The sequence below is a fragment of the Aphelocoma coerulescens genome, chromosome 1A (assembly GCF_041296385.1).
Source record: "Aphelocoma coerulescens isolate FSJ_1873_10779 chromosome 1A, UR_Acoe_1.0, whole genome shotgun sequence".
Lineage (NCBI taxonomy): Eukaryota > Metazoa > Chordata > Aves > Passeriformes > Corvidae > Aphelocoma > Aphelocoma coerulescens.
Window position 1 is genome coordinate 2,451,285 of NC_091014.1, and position 19,779 is coordinate 2,471,063.

The 19,779-nt window shown below is 49.4% G+C and overlaps 1 protein-coding gene across 1 annotated transcript in view; it reads right to left on the reverse strand.

The window, feature by feature from the left end:
• The window catches only part of LOC138120968 (collagen alpha-1(VII) chain-like), a 93,955-nt gene that overhangs the window by 54,770 nt on the left and 19,406 nt on the right, over nucleotides 1-19,779 (reverse strand). Inside the window, exons 8-26 of the mRNA XM_069034103.1 lie at nucleotides 18,994-19,123; nucleotides 16,415-16,531; nucleotides 15,740-15,895; nucleotides 14,921-15,037; nucleotides 12,999-13,145; nucleotides 12,718-12,837; nucleotides 11,919-12,077; nucleotides 10,564-10,692; nucleotides 10,180-10,329; nucleotides 9,284-9,421; nucleotides 8,749-8,895; nucleotides 7,937-8,056; nucleotides 5,691-5,837; nucleotides 5,350-5,538; nucleotides 4,888-5,027; nucleotides 3,474-3,597; nucleotides 2,137-2,280; nucleotides 761-951; nucleotides 248-322 (exon numbers count right to left, since the gene is read on the reverse strand). Of these exons, the coding sequence (XP_068890204.1) occupies nucleotides 248-322; nucleotides 761-951; nucleotides 2,137-2,280; nucleotides 3,474-3,597; nucleotides 4,888-5,027; nucleotides 5,350-5,538; nucleotides 5,691-5,837; nucleotides 7,937-8,056; nucleotides 8,749-8,895; nucleotides 9,284-9,421; nucleotides 10,180-10,329; nucleotides 10,564-10,692; nucleotides 11,919-12,077; nucleotides 12,718-12,837; nucleotides 12,999-13,145; nucleotides 14,921-15,037; nucleotides 15,740-15,895; nucleotides 16,415-16,531; nucleotides 18,994-19,123 (2,640 nt within the window). The remainder of the gene's footprint in view (nucleotides 1-247; nucleotides 323-760; nucleotides 952-2,136; nucleotides 2,281-3,473; nucleotides 3,598-4,887; nucleotides 5,028-5,349; nucleotides 5,539-5,690; nucleotides 5,838-7,936; nucleotides 8,057-8,748; nucleotides 8,896-9,283; nucleotides 9,422-10,179; nucleotides 10,330-10,563; nucleotides 10,693-11,918; nucleotides 12,078-12,717; nucleotides 12,838-12,998; nucleotides 13,146-14,920; nucleotides 15,038-15,739; nucleotides 15,896-16,414; nucleotides 16,532-18,993; nucleotides 19,124-19,779) is intronic.

A 19,779-nucleotide genomic window follows, 5' to 3' on the forward strand; every position in this document is an offset into this window, starting at 1 on the left:
TGGCTGCCCCTGGATCCCTGGAAGTGTCCAAGGCCAGGCTGGACATTGGGGCTTGGAGCAGCCTGGCACAGTGGGAGGTGTCAAGGTTGGAATTTGATGATCTTTAAGCTCCCTTCCAGCCCAAACCATTCAGTGATTCCATGATATTAATTATCCAAGTGGCTCATGCTGGTGGGGCCATTCCCTTAAGAGCTGGACTCGATGATCCATGTGGGCCCCTTCCAGCTGGGAATATTCTGTGACTCACCCGCTCTCCTTTCTCTCCCTTCACGGTGAAGCTGTGGGGGTCAGAACCCCTGTGAGCTGCTGAGCCCCTGGAGCCCTTCCATGGAAAAGAGAAAAAAAAAAATTATCAGGGAATTCATATCCACCAAAGGATGGCAAATAAACCGGAGCGGCCAGGAAACACGGACTTGAAACATTCCTTGGCTTAGGCAAAAAAAGGGAAAAGCAAAGTTGACCATCCAGGAGAATTCTCAGATGTTTCAATTCTATTCCTATGAATTTATAATATGAATTTTTAATATCTCCAAGTGCTCTGCAATGGCTTTATCCACCAAAACATTCCCAGCTCCATCCTGGATTTCCCCATTCCACTCCCTGGATTTCTTTGCTCTTTAGGGCTGGACAGAGAGGTCAGGATGGGACAAAGTGTCCTAAATCCGCTTGGATTTAACTTTGAAACTTCTCTCAGGAAAGAAGATTTTCCTTGTGCCTGACCCACCCCAAGCTGGATTTACTCCCAGGTGTAGGAATTCACCTTTCCCAGTGGGATTTGGATCCCTGGAAGCTGAGGGTCAGAACAAATGGCTTCTATCAGCTCTTGGAGGATTTGGGGGAAGTCGTCGAAGGTGCTGACGTAGAAAACGTCCTGGGGGTTCTGCTGCAGCAAGATCTGGTGGAGCTCCATGGGGTCAGCTCCCGACACACCCACAGCAATGACACGGAGCCCTGGAATGACACGGATCCCATCGCTCCCAACCCTTGGCATCAGAGCTTCCAACCCCTTCCTGGCAGAAACCTCTGGTGGGATCAGGTATAACCCCTGGAGAAGTCACCTGGAGCTGGGTGTGAGTTACAGCAAAGCAGGTCGGGAAGAGAAAAAAGAAAGATAAAGAAAGGAAGGAGCCAAAAGTGCCCTCAAAGGGACTCCTCACACAATGCACCATCCTCAGCAGCCTGGAAATTCATGGAGAACCCAGGGAAACACAACAGGGCAACCTCAACCCACTGGAAATTCATGGGGAACCCAGGGAAACACAACAGGGCAACCTCAACCCCCTGGAAATTCATGGAGAACCCAGGGAGACACAACGGGGCAACCTCAAACCCCTGGAAATTCATGGAGAACCCAGGGAAACACAACAGGGCAACCTCAACCCACTGGAAATTCATGGAGAACCATGGAAACACAACAGGGCAACCTCAACCCACTGGAAATTCATGGAGAACCCAGGGAGACACAACGGGGCAACCTCAAACCCCTGGAAATTCATGGAGAACCCAGGGAAACACAACGGGGCAACCTCAACCCACTGGAAATTCATGGAGAACCCAGGGAAACACAACGGGGCAACCTCAACCCACTGGAAATTCATGGAGAACCATGGAAACACAACAGGGCAAACTCAAACCCCTGGAAATTCATGGAGAACCATGGAAACACAATGGGGCAAACTCAACCCCCTGGAAATTCATGGAGAACCATGGAAACACAACAGGGCAACCTCAAACCCCTGGAAATTCATGGAGAACCATGGAAACACAATGGGGCAATCTCAAACCCCTGGAAATTCATGGAGAACCATGGAAACACAATGGGGCAACCTCAATCCACTGGAAATTCATGGAGAACCATGGAAACACAATGGGGCAACCTCAAACCCCTGGAAATTCATGGAGAACCCAGGGAGACACAACGGGGCAACCTCAAACCCCTGGAAATTCATGGAGAACCCAGGGAAACACAACGGGGCAACCTCAAACCCCTGGAAATTCATGGAGAACCCAGGGAAACACAACGGGGCAACCTCAAACCCCTGGAAATTCATGGAGAACCATGGAAACACAACGGGGCAACCCCAAACTCCTGGAAATTCATGGAGAACCAAGGGAAACACAACAGGGAATTCTCACCCAAAGCATGGGCTGCTCTGGCCGGGGGCAACATGTCATCCTGGGATTGTCCATCGGTCACGAGCACCAGGATGTGAGGAAAACCCGGCCTCATCCCTCTGGAGGGCTGGAATAATTCCCTTAGCACGTAGGATAGGGCATGGCCTGAGCAGACAGGGAGAGACAGGGTGGGAGTCTGGATTAATTTCCCGGGTCTGGACTCTGGATCTCCTTCCACAGGTGGAGCATGAAGGGAATTCCTCACAAGTGGAAAGCCCTGAGCATGGGAAAACATCTTTTGAAGGATAACAGCAGGAAATCAGCTTGGCCAGAATGGTTCTGGTGGAATCAGCAGACAGTTTTGGAAAGGGAAAACAAATTCAGGAGATTTGAAGCATTTTTCTCATGCTTCAGGAAAAAAATTCACCGAATTCCCATTTCCAAATGTCTTTGGAAAGACCAAGAAAGTTTTGCAAAGAAATATCCCACTGATTGAAATGGTCAAGAAGCTCCAAAACACTACGGAAAGATTCCTACACGGAGTAAAATGTCTTTATTGACACAAACTCCATAAAAAGAAGGATTAGAGACAAGCTTAGCCATGAATTTCCAGCCTAATTCCATGCTTTCTTTCCCTGAGCAATCCCATAAAAATTCCTGTATTTTGACCATCCCTGGTTTTTTGTGCTCTTATCCAATACCACTGAGGCAGGATGAGGGATTTGGGTGCCTCAAAGCTTTCCTGATGTGAAGAATTCATTGAAAAATCCCAAAACTACAGAATATTCCGAGTTGGAAAGGATCTACAAAGATCATTGAATCCAGCTCCTGAATGGTCCATAGTGGGATTAAATATTGGAGTTACCGGCACCAGGCTCCAACCAACTGGGCTAAATGATTAAATTAAAATTAACCTTTTTTAATTTACCATTCCTGGTTGTGTTCCTCCAGGGAACCAGGTATTCCCCATGTCCTGCTGGGAATGAGCACATGGAAAATGTTGTCCTGCTCCGAGCTTTTTAAATGAGACAAAAGTATCTGGATTTCTGGGATGCAAGAATGCTTCAAATCAGCCATCCTCATGTTTATGGTGTAAAAACCTTCCTCAAGTGCAAGCAAAATCATAAAATAACAAGGAAAACCCAGGGGAAAACCAGGACATGGATAAAGCACAAAGCTGTTGGAAAAACCGCTCCCGAAAATTAAATTTAATCCGTTCTCAAATTTAGAACAGCTTTGAGCACAACGTTCCCACCAAGGAAATGGCTCCAAACCACTTAGAAAAATGTTTTCCTTGGCTTCCAGGTTCTGTCCTGATCCAGAAGGATCATCCCAGGTGTCCAAGCCCCCTCCCAGACCTGTTTTGGTGTTGCCTCCGGTGTAGCTCAGCCCTTTGATGGCTCCGAGGGCTCTGTTGCGGTCGCGGTGTTGGTTGAAGTGAAAAGCTGTCCTGGGCTCCTCGTTGTACTGAGCAACAGCAACCTGCCAAAACCAGGGATTGAAATCCCCAAATCCACAGGAAATGGGACAGACTGCCTCGAGTCAGAGTGTGGTGCACTGGGAATGGGATTCTGGGAAAAAGGAGTCAGATCGGCACCTAAACCAACGTTTTTTTATGTCCCCAGAGTTATTTGTTGGCGCAGGGTAACTCCATCATTCACCTAAAACCTCCAAGCAGAGTCCAAGAAATTCCCATTTCCTGCTCAACTTAAAGGGGGCTCTGTAATTCTCCCTTCCTAATTTAAATGTGACATTAATTAAGCACAAAGGACCCCAAATAAATGAGGAACAGAACCTTCCAATTGGCTTTGCTGTCATTAAATCCCTCAGGCTTCGTTTGCCCTCGAGGAGATTCCCACCATGACCTGGGGCTTTGGTTCTCTGTTTGTTGGAGGAAGGGAGCTGCTGGCACATCCTGCATTTCCCACTTGGATCCACACCTGGATTCCCAACCATTCCCACTTTGGATTCCCAACTGTCCTCACTTTGGATTCCCAACCATTCCCACTTTGGATTCCCAACTGTCCTCACTTTGGATTCCCAACCATCCCCACTCTGGATTCCCAACCATTCCCACTCTGGATTCCCAACTGTCCTCACTTTGGATTCCCAACCATCCCCACTCTGGATTCCCAACCATTCCCACTCTGGATTTCCAACTGTCCTCATTCTGGATTTCCAACCATTCCCACTCTGGATTTCCAACTGTCCTCACTTTGGATTCCCAACCATTCCCCACTCTGGATTTCCAACCATTCCCACTTTGGATTCCCAACTGTCCTCACTTTGGATTCCCAACCATTCCCACTCTGGATTTCTAATCATTCCCACTCTGGAATCCCAATCATCCCCACTCTGGATTTCCAAATCTCCTCACTCTGGATTTCCAACCATTCCCACTCTGGATTCCCAACCATTCCCACTCTGGATTCCCAACCATTCCCACTTTGGATGGGGTTGGAAATGGGATCCTAGACAGGAATATGGACCTAGCAGATCTCTGAGCTAACCTAGACAGCATTTCAGGTGTGGAATTTGCTTTATTCCTGATGATTCGGTCTTGGAAAAATAACCAAGAAATGGCAATCTATCCAAATGGGAAGGCTGACATTGAGGAGACTTTAATTCCTGTCTGTTTTGCTCCACACATGTTTTTCCTTGGCCTTTCTGTTCCACAATTCCTGAGTGAGCAGAATCTGCTCCTGGCGGGGCTGAGGAGAAGGAGAAAAGAGAAGGAAAACAACTTCAGGAAATGGAATAATAAAATCTTGCCTGTGTCCCCTCAGGCCCAATCTTGGGGAAATAGGACACGATCCGGAAGAGGAGATCCTTCACTTTATTGAAGTTGCTCTGGCCGATACTCGAGGATTCATCCACCAGGAACCCAACGTCTGCCTTGAGCTTCCCACAAACTGCAGAGGGAAGAGAGGAATTCTGTAAGCTCAGGGGTCCTGAAGCAGAATCGTGGGGTTTTGTGTGTTCAGAACAACAAAACAAACCCCAAACCTCTTGTGATGCCAAGTTCTGGGTGAGCAGCTGCACCTTCCCCCCTCAGGGTAGTGCCGAGGCCTTCACCACATTTATGGGGTTTGGGCCTTCCCTGACACTGTCCACTCGTTATTCAAGGAATTAAGACCACTTTTAGCTCCTGGGATCAGAGAAGATCTTGGCCTCTGGAAGTTTTGACTTTTTCTACATCATCATCATAGTCATCATCATCATTCCCACACTCACTTGGCCCAGGCAGGGTTGTCAGCGGGGCCGACACCGCGCTGGTCCATACTGGAGCCTCTGGGAGCTTTGTGCTGGTGGGCACTGGGCGAGGAGTGGTCCCCACACTGCTGGGAGATCCGGATGGAGATTTCCTTGTATCCAGTGGTGTAGGAGCCACTGGAGCACTTGGTGGCTCTCTGGGGGGTCCTGCTGTAGGAGCCAAACAGAAAAGGTGGATTTTAAACCTCTTTTAGCCACGACATCGCTGTCCAGCAAAGAGGAAAAGGGTAGAAAAACCCAAAAATCAGCCTCAAGAGCAGTTTTCCAGGGAAAACCACAATCCAGGTGTCCAGCCTCCACACCTGTTTGTCCAAGGAGCGTTGTCTCCAGTCCCTCCATGTCTCCAAACACTGGTTTTATGGAAAACAAATAAGTTTCCTTGGAGCTCAGCCCTGTCACTCGATACGATCGGGAAGCTGCTGGTAACAATTCCTGGGAAAGAGCAGGAGCTGTGGAAAACAGGAGGAAACATGACTGGGAGCCACAAAAACTCAGAATAATTCCTGTTTCTGTGGCATCACTGTTGGCAAACAGGAATTTGGGGATGAGATGATGCCTGGGATTTGGAGCAGAGACACAAGTAAAGCATATCCAAAGTGCAATGGTCAGGTCCTAAACCAGATGAAATGAGGTTGATTTTGCGCATTAAAAAGGAAAGAAAATTGGAATTTATCCAAGAATTTTGGGAATTTGGTGCAGGTGATGCCCAAGGCTGAGAGACCAATTTCTATCCAGTGGATCCTATGGATAGATATAAGTTTCTTTTTTTTGGGAACGAATGGAAAGTTTGATGAAAAATGAAATCCAACTTGACTGAGAAATTCGGTTGCACAGAATTCATAGTTTTGATTTAAAATCATGATAGGGAAAAGATGTCATAATAATGATTGACATTTCCAAAGTGCCTTACTTCAGAAAAAATAAATGATGAGTTTGACAATGATCAAAGTGAAACTTGCACTTTTTTAGTCTGAAAGAACATTTTACTTAAAAAAAAAAAATCGGAAAAAACTGAACTTCTATGGAAAGAAATAAAATCAGTGCAAATTGCTCCATTGTCATCGACTCATAGAATTAAGGTTGGAAAAGATCTCCAAAGGTCAAATCCAGTTTGTTGTTCTCAATTATCTGCAAAAAATTTTGGGAGGGGGGTTTTCCTCCTTTAAAAAAACCCAGTAAAATCCCCCTTGAAATTTGACTCAAACTCTTCTGCTCCCAGTTTTTGAGAGGTTGAGTCAAAATAGCCATAACTGGTTTATTTTGTCTGATCCAAAGGTGGAATGATCCCAAGCAGAGTAGAAAGGGATCCAATTTTTTATGGGACAGGCTGGATGGAATCAGCAGGGAAAAGGGCATTAAAAGAGCTCAAAAAGAGCATGGGAAATGTGTCCTAAAATAACTTTTATTTAGGACAAAAATCAAGTTGTGTGGAGGAAAATTAATCAAGACAAAAAAAAAAGGACCAAATTCTTAATTGCTTTTCTACACCAGTGTTGGCAGCCGGGATAATTAACCAGGAAAAACTGGAATTACTCACTTAGGAGCATAAATCTGATCCTATGGAGAAGTGGGATCAGGATTCGTCTGCTGGTGATGGGAAATCAAGATTTATAAACCCTTTCCAGCGGGATTGATGGAGGGAGGGCACCGGGGGGACTGTCAGACATGGGATTATCCATTCCTGCTTCCCAGACAACTCTGAAATCAGGGATTTGTGAGCCTTTCTGGATCAATATTTGCACAGGAAAGGAACAGTTGCTTTAGCTCACTAAAATCACCCCAGAGATCCAAATTTTCCATTCCCAGATCACTTTTCCATAGTATTTAGCCCCCCAAAAATGCTGCTGGCACGGGACACTTCATCCCAAGGACACAGCCTGCAAGTCTGGAGCTGCCAATCCTAAAATATCCTTGGAATTAGAAAAAAATTAAAGCTTCTGGTAGCTCCAAAAGCACTGCAGGGAGCACAGGGAGTTCTGTCGGATTTGGTTTCTTTATTGCCTTGTGGACATGAACTGATCCCAGGAAAAAGTTTGTGGTTGAAGCCACAGGGACAGGAAAATTCAAATTCAAGGAGGATTTTAGTCCAATCCAGGGAAAAAAAAAGTCATGGAATCGATGCTTTAAAAGGGCAAATCCTGAAAAGCCGAATCAGTCAGGAAAAGGAATGGTGAGGAATGATGAAGGAATTTTTGGAAGCTCTTCACAGTAGAGCAGAGATTTTAAACAGCTAAGAAGGAGGTTTTATGGATGACAAAAATCCACCTTTTTTGGTGGATTTGATGGACAGGAAGGGACACTGATAATGCCAAAATTCCTTTTTCCTGTGCTATTCCCACACCTCCTTTTTTTCTTCCCTCAGGGATTTTGCAATAGCCAAATGGGACATGTTGGGAGCTTCCTCCAGCTCCCTTTTTTCCTTTTTTTGCCCCCAAATGGAGAAGCTGAGATGAAGGAACCCATGGAAACCCTCAGGGTTCTCCTGCTAAAGAGGATGCAGAGGAGTTCAGGAGGTGGATCAGGGTTTCCTTCCCACACTGAACGTTACCTGAGGACAATCCCCACGTCAGTAAATACAGGGATGCTCCAGGAACAGCCCCCCAGGACAACAAAACGCTGGAATCTGCAGCCTCCTGCACGGTGAATCCCATCACTTTGGGCAAATCCACTGTTGGAAAAGCAAGGAACAAAGTTTAGGGACTGGAAACAGCTCTGGAGACCCTTCTGCCTCCGAAATTCCATGATTCTAGTGAGAGGAAGGAGTTCCTCCAGCACTCCAGGTGTTTTCTCCAGGAAGCTGAATCAGGCCAGGTCCTCGGTGGGAATTGGTGGGAATTTTTTAGTCTGGCCTCTAAACTGGCTGAAATTTCAAGTTTTGGGATGGGCAATGAAGTTTTTTCCTGTCATTTTTTTCCAGATGCTCCCTGAAATCCCAGCACTGGCTCCATATCCCTGACTTCCCACCGTTTGATCTCCAAACAACTCATGAGGGACGTTGGTCTTTACCTGCTGGAAACGGTCAAGCTATTGCAACTAAAGAGGGAATTCCAAGATAATGTGCCCCAAAACTGGGGATTATTGGCTGGGGAAGACAGGGAAAGTCCCAAAATTCCTCAGTAGCAAGAAAAAAGGACTGGTGGCTGGTTTTGGTGGGATCTGAGAAGAAACAAGGCCGAGTTGGATGGGGCTTGGAGCAACCTGGTCCAGGGAAGGTGTTGGAAGTGGATGATCTTCAAGGTCCCTTTTAACTCAAAACATTCTGGAATTCCAGGAATAAGGTGTCAATCAGCCAAAATTGCTCTTTTTCTTTCACTCCCCTATGGAGATGTTCTTATCCCAATCCATGAATCCCTCACTCACAGGTTTTGGCTGTGAGGACCACGGGGTTTCCCTCCTGTCCCCTTCCCACTGCAGACACGGAGATGGTGTAGGTGGTGTTGTCCTTCAGTTTGGGAATGGTGAAGGCAACGGCCTCTGCTGGGACCAGCTGGGAGGATTCTGAGTCACCTGAGAGGAGACATCCCAAAAAACCCGCAGTGTCCGTGGAAAGGGAAGTGTAACAGTCATTGTTACAGCAGCTTCACACTCATCTGACAGGACCTGGCCAGGGAGGAGAGTTAGGAACTCATTTTGCCTGTAGGGAAACTGAGGCACAGGGAGCAGACAGATCCTGTCAGAAAGGTGGAAGGGAACGAATTCCTGGATTTTCCAAATCCCAACTATGTTTATATCCTTGGTTAGAGCCTAAAGCTTGGCTCAGGGCTCATTTAGAGGGGTTCAACCTGTCCCTGTAGACATTAAAGTCCCCACCCACCTGATCATCCATGGAAAAAGGAATTTCCTGAACCAAATTCCCTATTTTTGTGCTCCCTGACCAAAGGATCGGGATCCTTACCACTGGATGGCACCCAGGATATCTTGTAGTTACTTATCCCAGGAAGCTTTTTCCAAGCCAGCTTCAAAGTGTTTACACCAGTGTCAGTAACCCTCAGGTCCTGGATGGTTGGGATGGGGTGGGAATCTCCAGGAGGAGCTGGAAAATGAACCAGGATAAGCTTTCAGCTCAGTCCCAGAGCAGCAGGGTCACGACTAAGTTAGGGTGGAGAAGAAAAATTTGGGCATTCATTCAATATTTACTTTCCAGGCATTATCCAGGAATGCCAGGCTGAAATTCCTAATGGATCCATGGATTCCAAACTGAGGAATCTCATCCCCACCTCTTCCTACCCACACCAAACTGGTGACACACATGAGGGACACGAGAAGGGCTCCCAGAGAGGATGGATCATCCACACACATCTTCAAATTCCATGAAAAACTCATTGAGATGAACTCAGGTGGAAAAGACACTGAAAGGAGCCAGAACTCCACATTGGAAGAGGCAAAGCCACAATCCAAGGAATTCCCAAAACCCCAGAGCTGGTGAGTGACGCTGGGTGTGCCTGTGGAGAGGCTCCTGCATTCCCGAGGTGGCTGGGGATAAATAATTCCGGGAAGTGATCCAGGACCGTCCAACGTGCCAGAAGGACGTGTCCCCTTCCCTCCCACGGGAACAGCCATGGATTATTGCCACCAGCAGTGAGGGCTGCTCGTGCCTCCACCATCCACAGGATACCCTGAGTTGGATCCACCAGGATCACAGAGTTCAGCTCTTAAATGGATGAACACAGGGATTGAACCCAAAACTTTGGTGTTTTTAGCACCAGGCTCTGACCCAACTGAGCCAATCCCAACACCATCAATCCAAGCTTTGCATCCCAACTCAAGGAGGGTTTTTCCAGTGGGATTTACCTGTGTGGTGAGTCAGGGTCACCTCTGGCCCCTCGGTCCTGCTGAACACAGCCCGGACACTGACCCTGTACAGGGTGTTGGGCATCAGGTGGTCAATCCGGTGAGCCAACACTCGGCTGCCCAGGTACTGAGTCCTGGCAACCTGTTTTCCTGTAAAAACAGGGATATTTCAGAGCCTGGAGCTCACTTCCTTCCTCCAAAGGAAATTGCTGCCCTGCTGTCCCAGAGCTTTGGGGATTATCTCCATAAATAAAACCATGGAAACAAGGAGAGAAGGAGCCATCACCAAGAGGACCAAGTTGCCCAACAGTGGGATCTCTTTCCCACCCCCAGGAGCAGGTCAGGAATTTGGGAAGGTGCTTGGAATGCCCTTTCCCTGCTCACCTTTACCTGCTCCCACGGGGCTCCAGGTGAGTTTGAATTTGGTGGCAGCAGCTGTTGCACTCCAGGCTACGGACAGGCTGGTGCTGGTGTGGGACATCACCTTGAAGTTGGAGACGGATCCCAGAGGATCTGCAGGATGGACACAACATCAGGAGTGTCCTGATTCCCATCCAAAGGCTCATCACTGACACTTTAATGGGTCAAAATTGTATCAAAGGGTTCAAAATGGCGGCTTTGCTTATCCTTGGTGTCTCCTCATCCTCATCTGGAGAGACACCACTTTCTACTGCTTGAGGTCATCAAGGAACATGTTCTGCTCTAGATCCAGTGGGAGCAAGGCCAGCTCAGGAATCCATGGAATCAGGAGATCCATATCCCAGTGCCCCAGGTGGAACACCCACCCAGAGCTCCCGCAGCTGCTGAATAGTCCCCATTCTCTTCCTCACAAGGGTCAGGCCATTATCCCCATATGGTATTCCAGGGTTTCCAATCACCTGCTGCCGCTTTGGAACCTCTTCCAACGATCCCACCTCTGCTTTTGGATCAACATTCCTGCCTCTCCTCCGCTCCCAGGGCAGCAGCCCAGAAGTTTGAGAGAGAGGGACAAGATTTACCCATCAACTTTCCCTATTTTACACAAAGGATTTGCCTCTTGTCCAGGGAATCTGATCTTCCAGGAGGATTCCTTTGGAATTGTGGAATTCTTTGAGGCAGGGGACAGCCCTTATCACCAAGAAGAAAGGACCACATTAGGGTGTTCCATGCTCCTTATCTTCCTATGGTTTCCTACAGCAGAATTTACCCAGATCTCCTATTTTTCATACTTTTTTTTCAGATGGATTCTAACATTGTTGAGGAATTAACCATTGGTCTGGATTTTGGGATACCTGGAAGCTCAGTGAGTGCAGATTGAGCACCTCACCACTGGAGAGGGACTTTGGACAAGGGCCTGGAGGGACAGGACAAGGGGAGTGGCTTTAAACTGAAAGAGAGCAGGGATGGATGGGATATCGGGGAGGAATTCCTGGCTGGGAGGATGGGAGGCCCTGGCACAGGGTGCCCAGAGCAGCTGTGGCTGCCCCTGGATCCCTGGCAGTGCCCAAGGCCAGGCTGGACAGAGCTTGGAGCAGCCTGGGACAGTGGAAGGTGTTGGAACAAGATGGGCTTCCAACCCTTCCAACTCTTCCAACCCTTCCAACTCTTCCAGCCCCAGCCAATCTGGGATTCAACGACATCTGAAGCTCTGCCCAAGCCCAGAGCACGGGAAAAGACCCAGTCACGGATGCACAAGGTCGAACTGGATACACAGAGGTTACGTTCTGTAGTAGCTACCCCACCATCCCACCCACACTCACCCGTCCTGGCCGAGGTGGTGATCCCGGGGCCCTCCCCGGAGCCGAAGAGCACGGACAGGGAAATCACGTACTCGGTGTCGGGGGCCAGGCTGCGGAGCTGGTGGGACGTCACCGACTTGTTGAGGGCCAGGTGACGAGGACGATCCTTGCCAAAGAATTCTTTGGAAGAGAAAATAAAGCACAAGAGGAGGAAGAGTCTGGTGAGCAGCTCTGTTGCATCCTGGGATATCCACCATGCTCCCAGCAGAACCTCTGCTGCTGGAGAACACCTGTTCCAGGATAATTCAGGAGGAATTTCCACATGGAAAGGGTGGTCGGGCATTGGAAGGGGCTGCCCAGGGAGGTTTGGAGTCCCCAGTCCTGGAGGTGTCCAAGGAAGAACTGGATGCAGCATCACAAGGTGGGGATTGGGCACAGCTTGGACTTGGAGGTCTTTTCCAACCTCAGTGATCCTGGGATTCCATGCGTTCACTGGGGCAAGGGAGAGTTTTCCTATTGTTATTTATTTTTGAATTTTAATACCTAAAGGATCCAAACCAGTTGAGAGGAACTGAGTCCAAACCAGCTCTCACTTTTCGGGCCCAGAGGAACGTGGGAACCTTCCCTGTCCCCTTCCTGGGGATTCCTGGCATTCACTCTGTGTTGGGCTGGGGCCGGGTTGGTGCCTCAGGGCCAGGAATAATCCCTGGCTTCAGTTCAAACTCTGGAACTGTGGGAGAGGCTGCTCAGAGCAGGTCATGACCTGGAAGCCAGATTCCTGAGGTTCTCCCATTCCAGGGAGAGCAGAGACAGATCTCACCTGGTGTTGGACCCCAGGCCACCCTGTAGCCGGTGGCTCCCGCGACCGAATCCCAGGACACCAGGAGGCTGTTGATGGAAATCTCGCTCACTTTCAGCATCTGGACAGTGCTGGATGCCACTGCAGGAGGGAAGAGTTGCCCAGTTCCATTGAGGTCCCAACAGCTTCGAAGAAGTCCCCAAACCCAACAATGCAGGGGAGTGACAGAAGTGACACCAGCTCCATGCCACCACCCCTGAGTCTGCATGGGCTGAATGCCACCCCTGCTGCAGGACACTCACCCGTGGTGGCTTTGCCGCTCACCACTGGCCCCTCGACGTCCCCAAAGATGGGGTTGATGGTCACCGTGTGCTCCGTGCCCGGTTCCAGCCCCTGGATCATGTAGAAGCTGTAGGAGCTGCCGAGGGTCACGTCCTGGATGCTGCCCTCTGCGAAAGGGAACGGTGTCCCCTGGCTCAGCCCACCCCACCCTGGGCACACCGGGACCATCCCGGGTGGGTGCAGGTGGAAAAAACCCACATCCACCTGGGAAGAGCTCAGGGATCACTGAGGTAACTCAGGGATTTGCAAAGCAAAGGAAATACATCAGGAAAACCCCAAAACAGGCACGCTGGGGCCTGTGAGTGATCCCATAAAAGGGTCCACACCCTCCAGCCTGGCTGACTCCATGCTGGAGTCATCCTGCCTTCCCTACAGGAATTGGAGCCAATGATGCCCCAAACCCCAGTTTTAGTCTCCTTGTTGAGGACTACACCCAGCTCAGCTAAACCTGTCCAGCAGGAGAAGAGTTAAAACCAAATTCCTGTGGATCCACCCCTGCTTCCCAGGGGCAGGGACGTGCAGGCAGCAGGATGTTGAGGAAAACCTCTAAAAGAAGGAAAATGCCTTTTCCAGTTTGGTCACTGGATGGTGCCACGTCCCCATTTTCTGTCCCAGCAGCACCCAGAGCCCCATCCCCCCTTTTCCCACCTGCTCTCCACATCCCCCATCTCCAGTTTGTGTTTATCTAATCCCGGTTTCAAAAGTCCAACGAGGAAAACCAGTCCCCTCCTGGCCTTGGGATGGGCACCAGGGTCTGGATCCCATCACTGCATCCCTAATCCTGGGATAGGATGGAGTGTGGGAAGAGGACCCAGAGGCCAGGGGGAGCTGCCCTTGGGATATTGCCACTCCTGGAATTGGGGTGAGCTGGTACCAGGTGAAAAAGCAGCTGGAAAATCAGGGGGTGGAGGTGATGTGTTCTTCCTGTTCCACCTGAGAAGGTTGTCCCACTGTCCCCTCAGTGTCCCCATTCCCAGACCAAGCTCCATTCCTGGCTGGGATATTGGGCACAGGCTGGGAAAACTGCTGAGTTTTGGGGTGTGCTGTGAGAAAAGTTCATTACAAAGCAATAAAAGCCATTTTATGTCTTCCCTGTAAAGATTTTTCCCTCCTGGTGACCTTTGGAGCTGTTCTCCCACTAATCCCCCCTGTTCCTGGTGGGAGATGTCTCCTTCCATCATAACCAGGGGAGATGAAGGAGAGGAAAATGTGGTTTTTATTCACAGCCTGGGATAGACCCCAGGTGTCCTGACATCCCTGAGCCCCAGAAAAATCCATCTCCCAAGGCCAAAATCTGCCACCAAACAGGAATTTCTCACTCCTGCTCCCCTCCCAGCACCACAGAAAATATGTTTGGGTTCAGGGCAGGGGAAAAGCTCCAGCTGGAAAGGTGGATCTGTCTCGAAACTCCCAAATTTGCAAAAAAATGAGGATTTTGGGGGATGCAGCCAGGTTTTAGTGCTGCAGAGAGAAATGCAATGAGCACAGGCACTTCCAGGCTGTCCCCCCAAAATCCCTGTACTCAGCTGTCCCCCAAGAAAGGGGTGACCCCAAATACTCAGGGGCTGTGCAGCTACACAGGGAGGGTTTTCCCAGCTCCTCTCAGCTATTCCAAGGCTCCTCAGGTCCAGCAAATCCAGCACGAATCCCATGCAACCAGCCTGGATCCACCAACCAGCTTTATGCAGAGCCAGGGCAGGAATTTTTGCTTCCACAGCAGAGAAAACTCCATTGGTCACAGAACCCCCCAAAAAAACCCCAATTCCCTCTGGACAAAGATGGAATCCAACCCAATCCAAAGTGCATCCAACGCCTTGGGAATCTCACAGCTCCCATCTTTCCATGCCCTGGGAACTGGTACAGCCTCCACCCCTGTCTGTACCTGCTGATGTCCAGGTGAGCCTGTATCCTGTTGCTCCCCGGACAGGGCTCCACCGGGCCTGCAGCGTGTCCGTGGTCTCGTTCTGCAACAGGAGGTTTTCCACAGGCAGGAGCTTCACTGGAAAGAGGACAGGGAAGAAACTTTTCAGAGCATTGGGAGTGGAGGACTTTGCTGGCTCTCCATGGATGTTCCTCCAGCTCAGCTGGCTGAAGGGAATGCCTGGAAGGAGGTGGCCACGTGGAGGTTGGGTTCTGCTCCCAAGGAACAGGATGAGAGAGAATGGGCTCAGGCTGGGCCAGGGGAGGGGCAGGGTGGATATTGGGAAAAATTCCTTCATGGAAAGGGTGGTCAGCCACTGGCAGAGCTGCCCAGGGCAGTGGTGGAGTCCCCATCCCTGAAGGGATTAAAAAGCCCTGTGCATGTGGCATTTGGGGACATGGCAGTGCTGGGAACGGTTGGATTTGGGGATCCTAGAGGGTTTTTCCAGCCTTAATGATTCTGTGAGAGGGATTTCCAGGAGCTCCTGCCAGGGGGCTGAAGGCATCTCATGAACCAGAGGTAGAACAGCCCAACCTGTGACTGTCCAGGACCAAACATCTCTGAGCACCAACCTTGTGCAGTGTGGGTGCAAAACAGGAGGGAAAATGATCTCCCACCCTTCCCCCAGGCTGCAGGATGATGGTGTTGAAGATGTCCACGTCCATGAAGCAAGAGTTAGGATGGAGTTGGGAAGGTCCTGGTGCATGAGGGCACCAACTCTGAGGTGGGGACACAACACCTGGGAACAAAAGGGACCAACCACGGGGTCACAGCTCTTACGTGTCCTCCCCAGAGCAGCCACGGGCTGGCTCGGGCCCTCAGCATACACAGCATAGATGCTGATGCTGTATTCCCGGTCCTCCTGCAGGTTTTCCAGCACGTGGGAAGAGACATCGCCCCGCAGGATCTGCTCAAAGGTCATCCCGGGCTTGTTGGCTGCAAAATCAAGGAGAAAAGGGATGGTGAAGCCTTCCCATGAAGGAATCCCATGGGAATGTCTTCACACTGTGGAGATGGCTCAGGGACACGGTTGGAGTTTCCCAATCCATGTGGTGTTGCTGGCAATTCTGGCTGTGCTGTCCCAGCCCTCAGAGCCCACAGAGGAGAGCGGGAGCCATCCCAAAGGTTTGAACTCATCCCAAATCCCCACCAGAGCAGGCAATTGAGTGGGAAAAACATCTGGATGTGGCAGGGCAAACAATGAATTCACGGCATCACCCTCAGCTTGTTCTTCCAAGAGAAGTCCTTCCAAGGACTCTCCTCTATCCTGGAGGAACCACAGTGTTTGGAAAAGTCTATCCTGGACTCATTCCAGAGTCATGGCAGGAATTAACAGCACCTTCCCTGTCCTTGGGTCACTCCTCCTTTTAAAGCAAACGCCACGATAATATAAGAAAAATCAATAAAAATGGATTAAAATTAAAACAATTAATAAAAAATTAATAAAAAACTCACCCCTGGGGATGTAGATCTTGTAGCCCTCCAGTTTGCCCAGGGGAGGTGTCCAAGCCACCTTCAGGCTGAAAAGTCCTTCTTCTATCACACGGAAATTGGTGACCGGAGGCACTGGAGCTGTGGGGACACAAAAATAAGGCAGAAATGGAGGTGGCAGTGCTGGAATAATGGAAAAGATCCTTCAAAATTCTTCTGTCGTCAGGCACAGAGAGACACAGAGAGGAGAAGCACCAACTCTCCCTCAGCTGATGCCTTAAAACCAACAATCCCCCTCCTACCAACCCTTTTTCCCCCTGAAAATAGGGATGGACCATCCCAAGGCAGAAAGCTTGGGAGTTTTCTCTGGGAATGGTGTTGGGATCTGAAATATCCACCCCACAGGCAGAGAACATCTACCCCAGGCAGGGGAAACTCCGCAGTTCTTGCAGACTGTGCAGGAATCAAAGCCATGAATCAAACCCTGCTTTGCTCCCACAGCCACAATTCCAAGGGAGAGGAGCCCATTTGGATCCAGCCAGCCACAGCAGACGGATTTATAGCTCCTGCCTCTGGCTTCATGCTGGGGATAATAAGAAGAGAGATCAAATGGCTTCATTTCCACCCATAAAGACATTCCATCTTCTCCCTGGCAAGTACAGATGAGTCAACCTCATTGAGGAGCTTTATTTATTCATCCTGTCAGAGACCTTCCCTCAAGGAGACAAACAATCCCAGACATTGCAGGGGCTGCGGGGAGGAACAAAAGGCAGGGAAGAAAGGAATAATTCTTTAAAAAACCCCTCGGGCAAAGGGGGGTTGGTGCTTTATCCAGGGAGGGGAGTGGGTTTAGTGAACCCCCTAAATTCTGAAAACCCCTAAAAGCAGAGACCTTAAAAGTCCGGTCCAACTTTCAAATGGTCTCCTGAAATACCCCTATAGCCTTTCTTGGGAACTGAGATTTCTCCTTTGGGTGGGGACACCCCTCAAAGTCACCCCTTGAGGGTCAGCAGAAGAGATTTCCCCCTTGGTCTGGGTGAAAGACATCAATCTCTACTTTAAAAATTAGGGGGTTTTGCTAATTTTATTACAATTACTTTAATAGTTATCATACTAAATCATTAATTTTAATACAAACATCCCTGTTTGCCATCTTTAATCCTTGGAGAAAGGTTCAACCACACCTCTATAAATGCTTAGATTTAATCTGTTGACAATACAGGGCTGGGATTGGATCCAGCCCCATCCAGTCTCCTCTTGGAGAAGTTTGGAAAGCAAAGAGGTTCTTCCTGCACCTCAGGACTCAATAGAGGCTTCTCTAATAAAGCTCCACCTCCACCTCCACCCATGCCACCATCCATCCATCCATCCATCCATCCATCCATCCATCCATCCATCCTCTATCCACCCATCCACCTATCCATCTGCCCATCCACCCATCATCCATCCATCCCTCATCTCTCCATCCGTCCCACCATCATCCATCCATCCATCCATCCATCCATCCATCCCTCATCCATCCCTCCATCCATCCATCCATCCATCCATCCATCCATCCCTCATCCATCCCTCCATCCATCCCTCCCTCCCTCCATCCATCCATCCATCCATCCATCCATCCATCCATCCCTCATCCATCCCTCCATCCATCCATCCATCCATCCATCCATCCATCCATCCATCCTCTATCCACCCATCCACCTATCCATCTGCCCATCCATCCATCATCCATCCATCCCCCATCTATCCATCTGTCCCACCATCATCCATCCACCCACCGTCATCCATCCATCCATCATCCATCCCTCCATCCATTCCTCCCTCCCTCCCTCCATCCATCCATCCATCCATCCCTCCCTCATCCATCCATCCATCCTTTATCCACCCATCCATCCACCCATCTACCCATCATGATCCATCATCCATCCATCCTCCATCCATCCATCCATCCCTCATCCATCCATCCATCCATCTGCCCATCCACCCATCGTCATCCATCCATCATCCATCCATCATCCATCCATCATCCATCCATCATCCATCCATCCCTCATCCATCCATCCTTCATCCATCCACCCATCCATCCATCCATCCATTTCTCCATCTATCCATCATCCATCCATCCCTCCATCCCTCCATCCCTCCATCCATTCCTCCCTCCCTCCCTCCATCCATCCATCCATCCATCCCTCCCTCATCCATCCATCCATCCTTTATCCACCCATCCATCTGCCCATCTACCCATCATGATCCATCATCCATCCATCCTCCATCCATCCATCCCTCATCCATCCATCCATCCATCCGTCCGTCCATCCACCCATTGTCATCCATCCATCCATCCATCCATCCATCCATCCATCCATCCATCCATCCATCATCCATCCATCCTTCATCCATCCACCCATGCATCCATCCCTTCATCTATCCATCCATCCATCCATTCCTCCATCCATCCATTCCTCCATCCATCCATCCATCCATCCATCCATCCATCCATCCATCCATCCATCCATCCATCCATCCATCCATCCATCCCTCCCTCCCTCCTCTCCAGCTTTGGGGTGGCTGTTTTCCTCAGGGGTGGCCCAGGGGACACTCACTTGTTTTCCCTTTGATGGCTGCTGGCTCCCCGAGGGTCCCTCCATAGCTGGCCCTCACCGTGAGCACGTATTTGGTGCTGGGCTTCAGATCTGTCACCAGCACCGTGGTTGTGTCCCCATCCACCTCCATCTGTCACACAGGGGGACAAGGGAAACCGTTACACCACCACAGCAGAACATCACGTCAGCAGCACCTCCCACACCTGCTCAAGGTGACTTCCATGAGCAGGAGCCTCTTAAAACCCTGACTCAGATGTTGTGATCCTTAAATTGTGGAATAGCCCATGGAATAAAACATGGAGAACACGTTAAGGCTGAAGGTGATCTCAAAGTCCTTCGAAGAAAAGGAAGGAAATAAAGTTCCTTTTAAGCTCAGAGAAGGAAATGTTGATGTAACCCGAGGGCAAGAGACAGAAACAGAACTTCTGTGTTTTCCCTGTTATTATGAGATCCTGAAGCTGCCAAGGATCATCATCCCAGTTAAATACAACCTTAATAATTAATACAATTAATAATCTTCACCTTAATAATTTAAGCTTTCATAGCTTTGTGCTATTATTAGGAATCAAAGCTTTTAGGGCAAATATTGTCTACCCTTCAGCTTTGATCCCAAACTTTGTGCAGTGTGGGATGAGCTGGAGCACACGGCAGCATCCCTCACACAAGGACGGGGAAAATCCTGAAACCCATGGAGATCTTACCAAAATGAACAACCTTGGCAGCAGGAAGATAGGATTGAGTGGTGATATCATAAAGGTAAGGAGAGAAAGGATTGGATATTGGGAA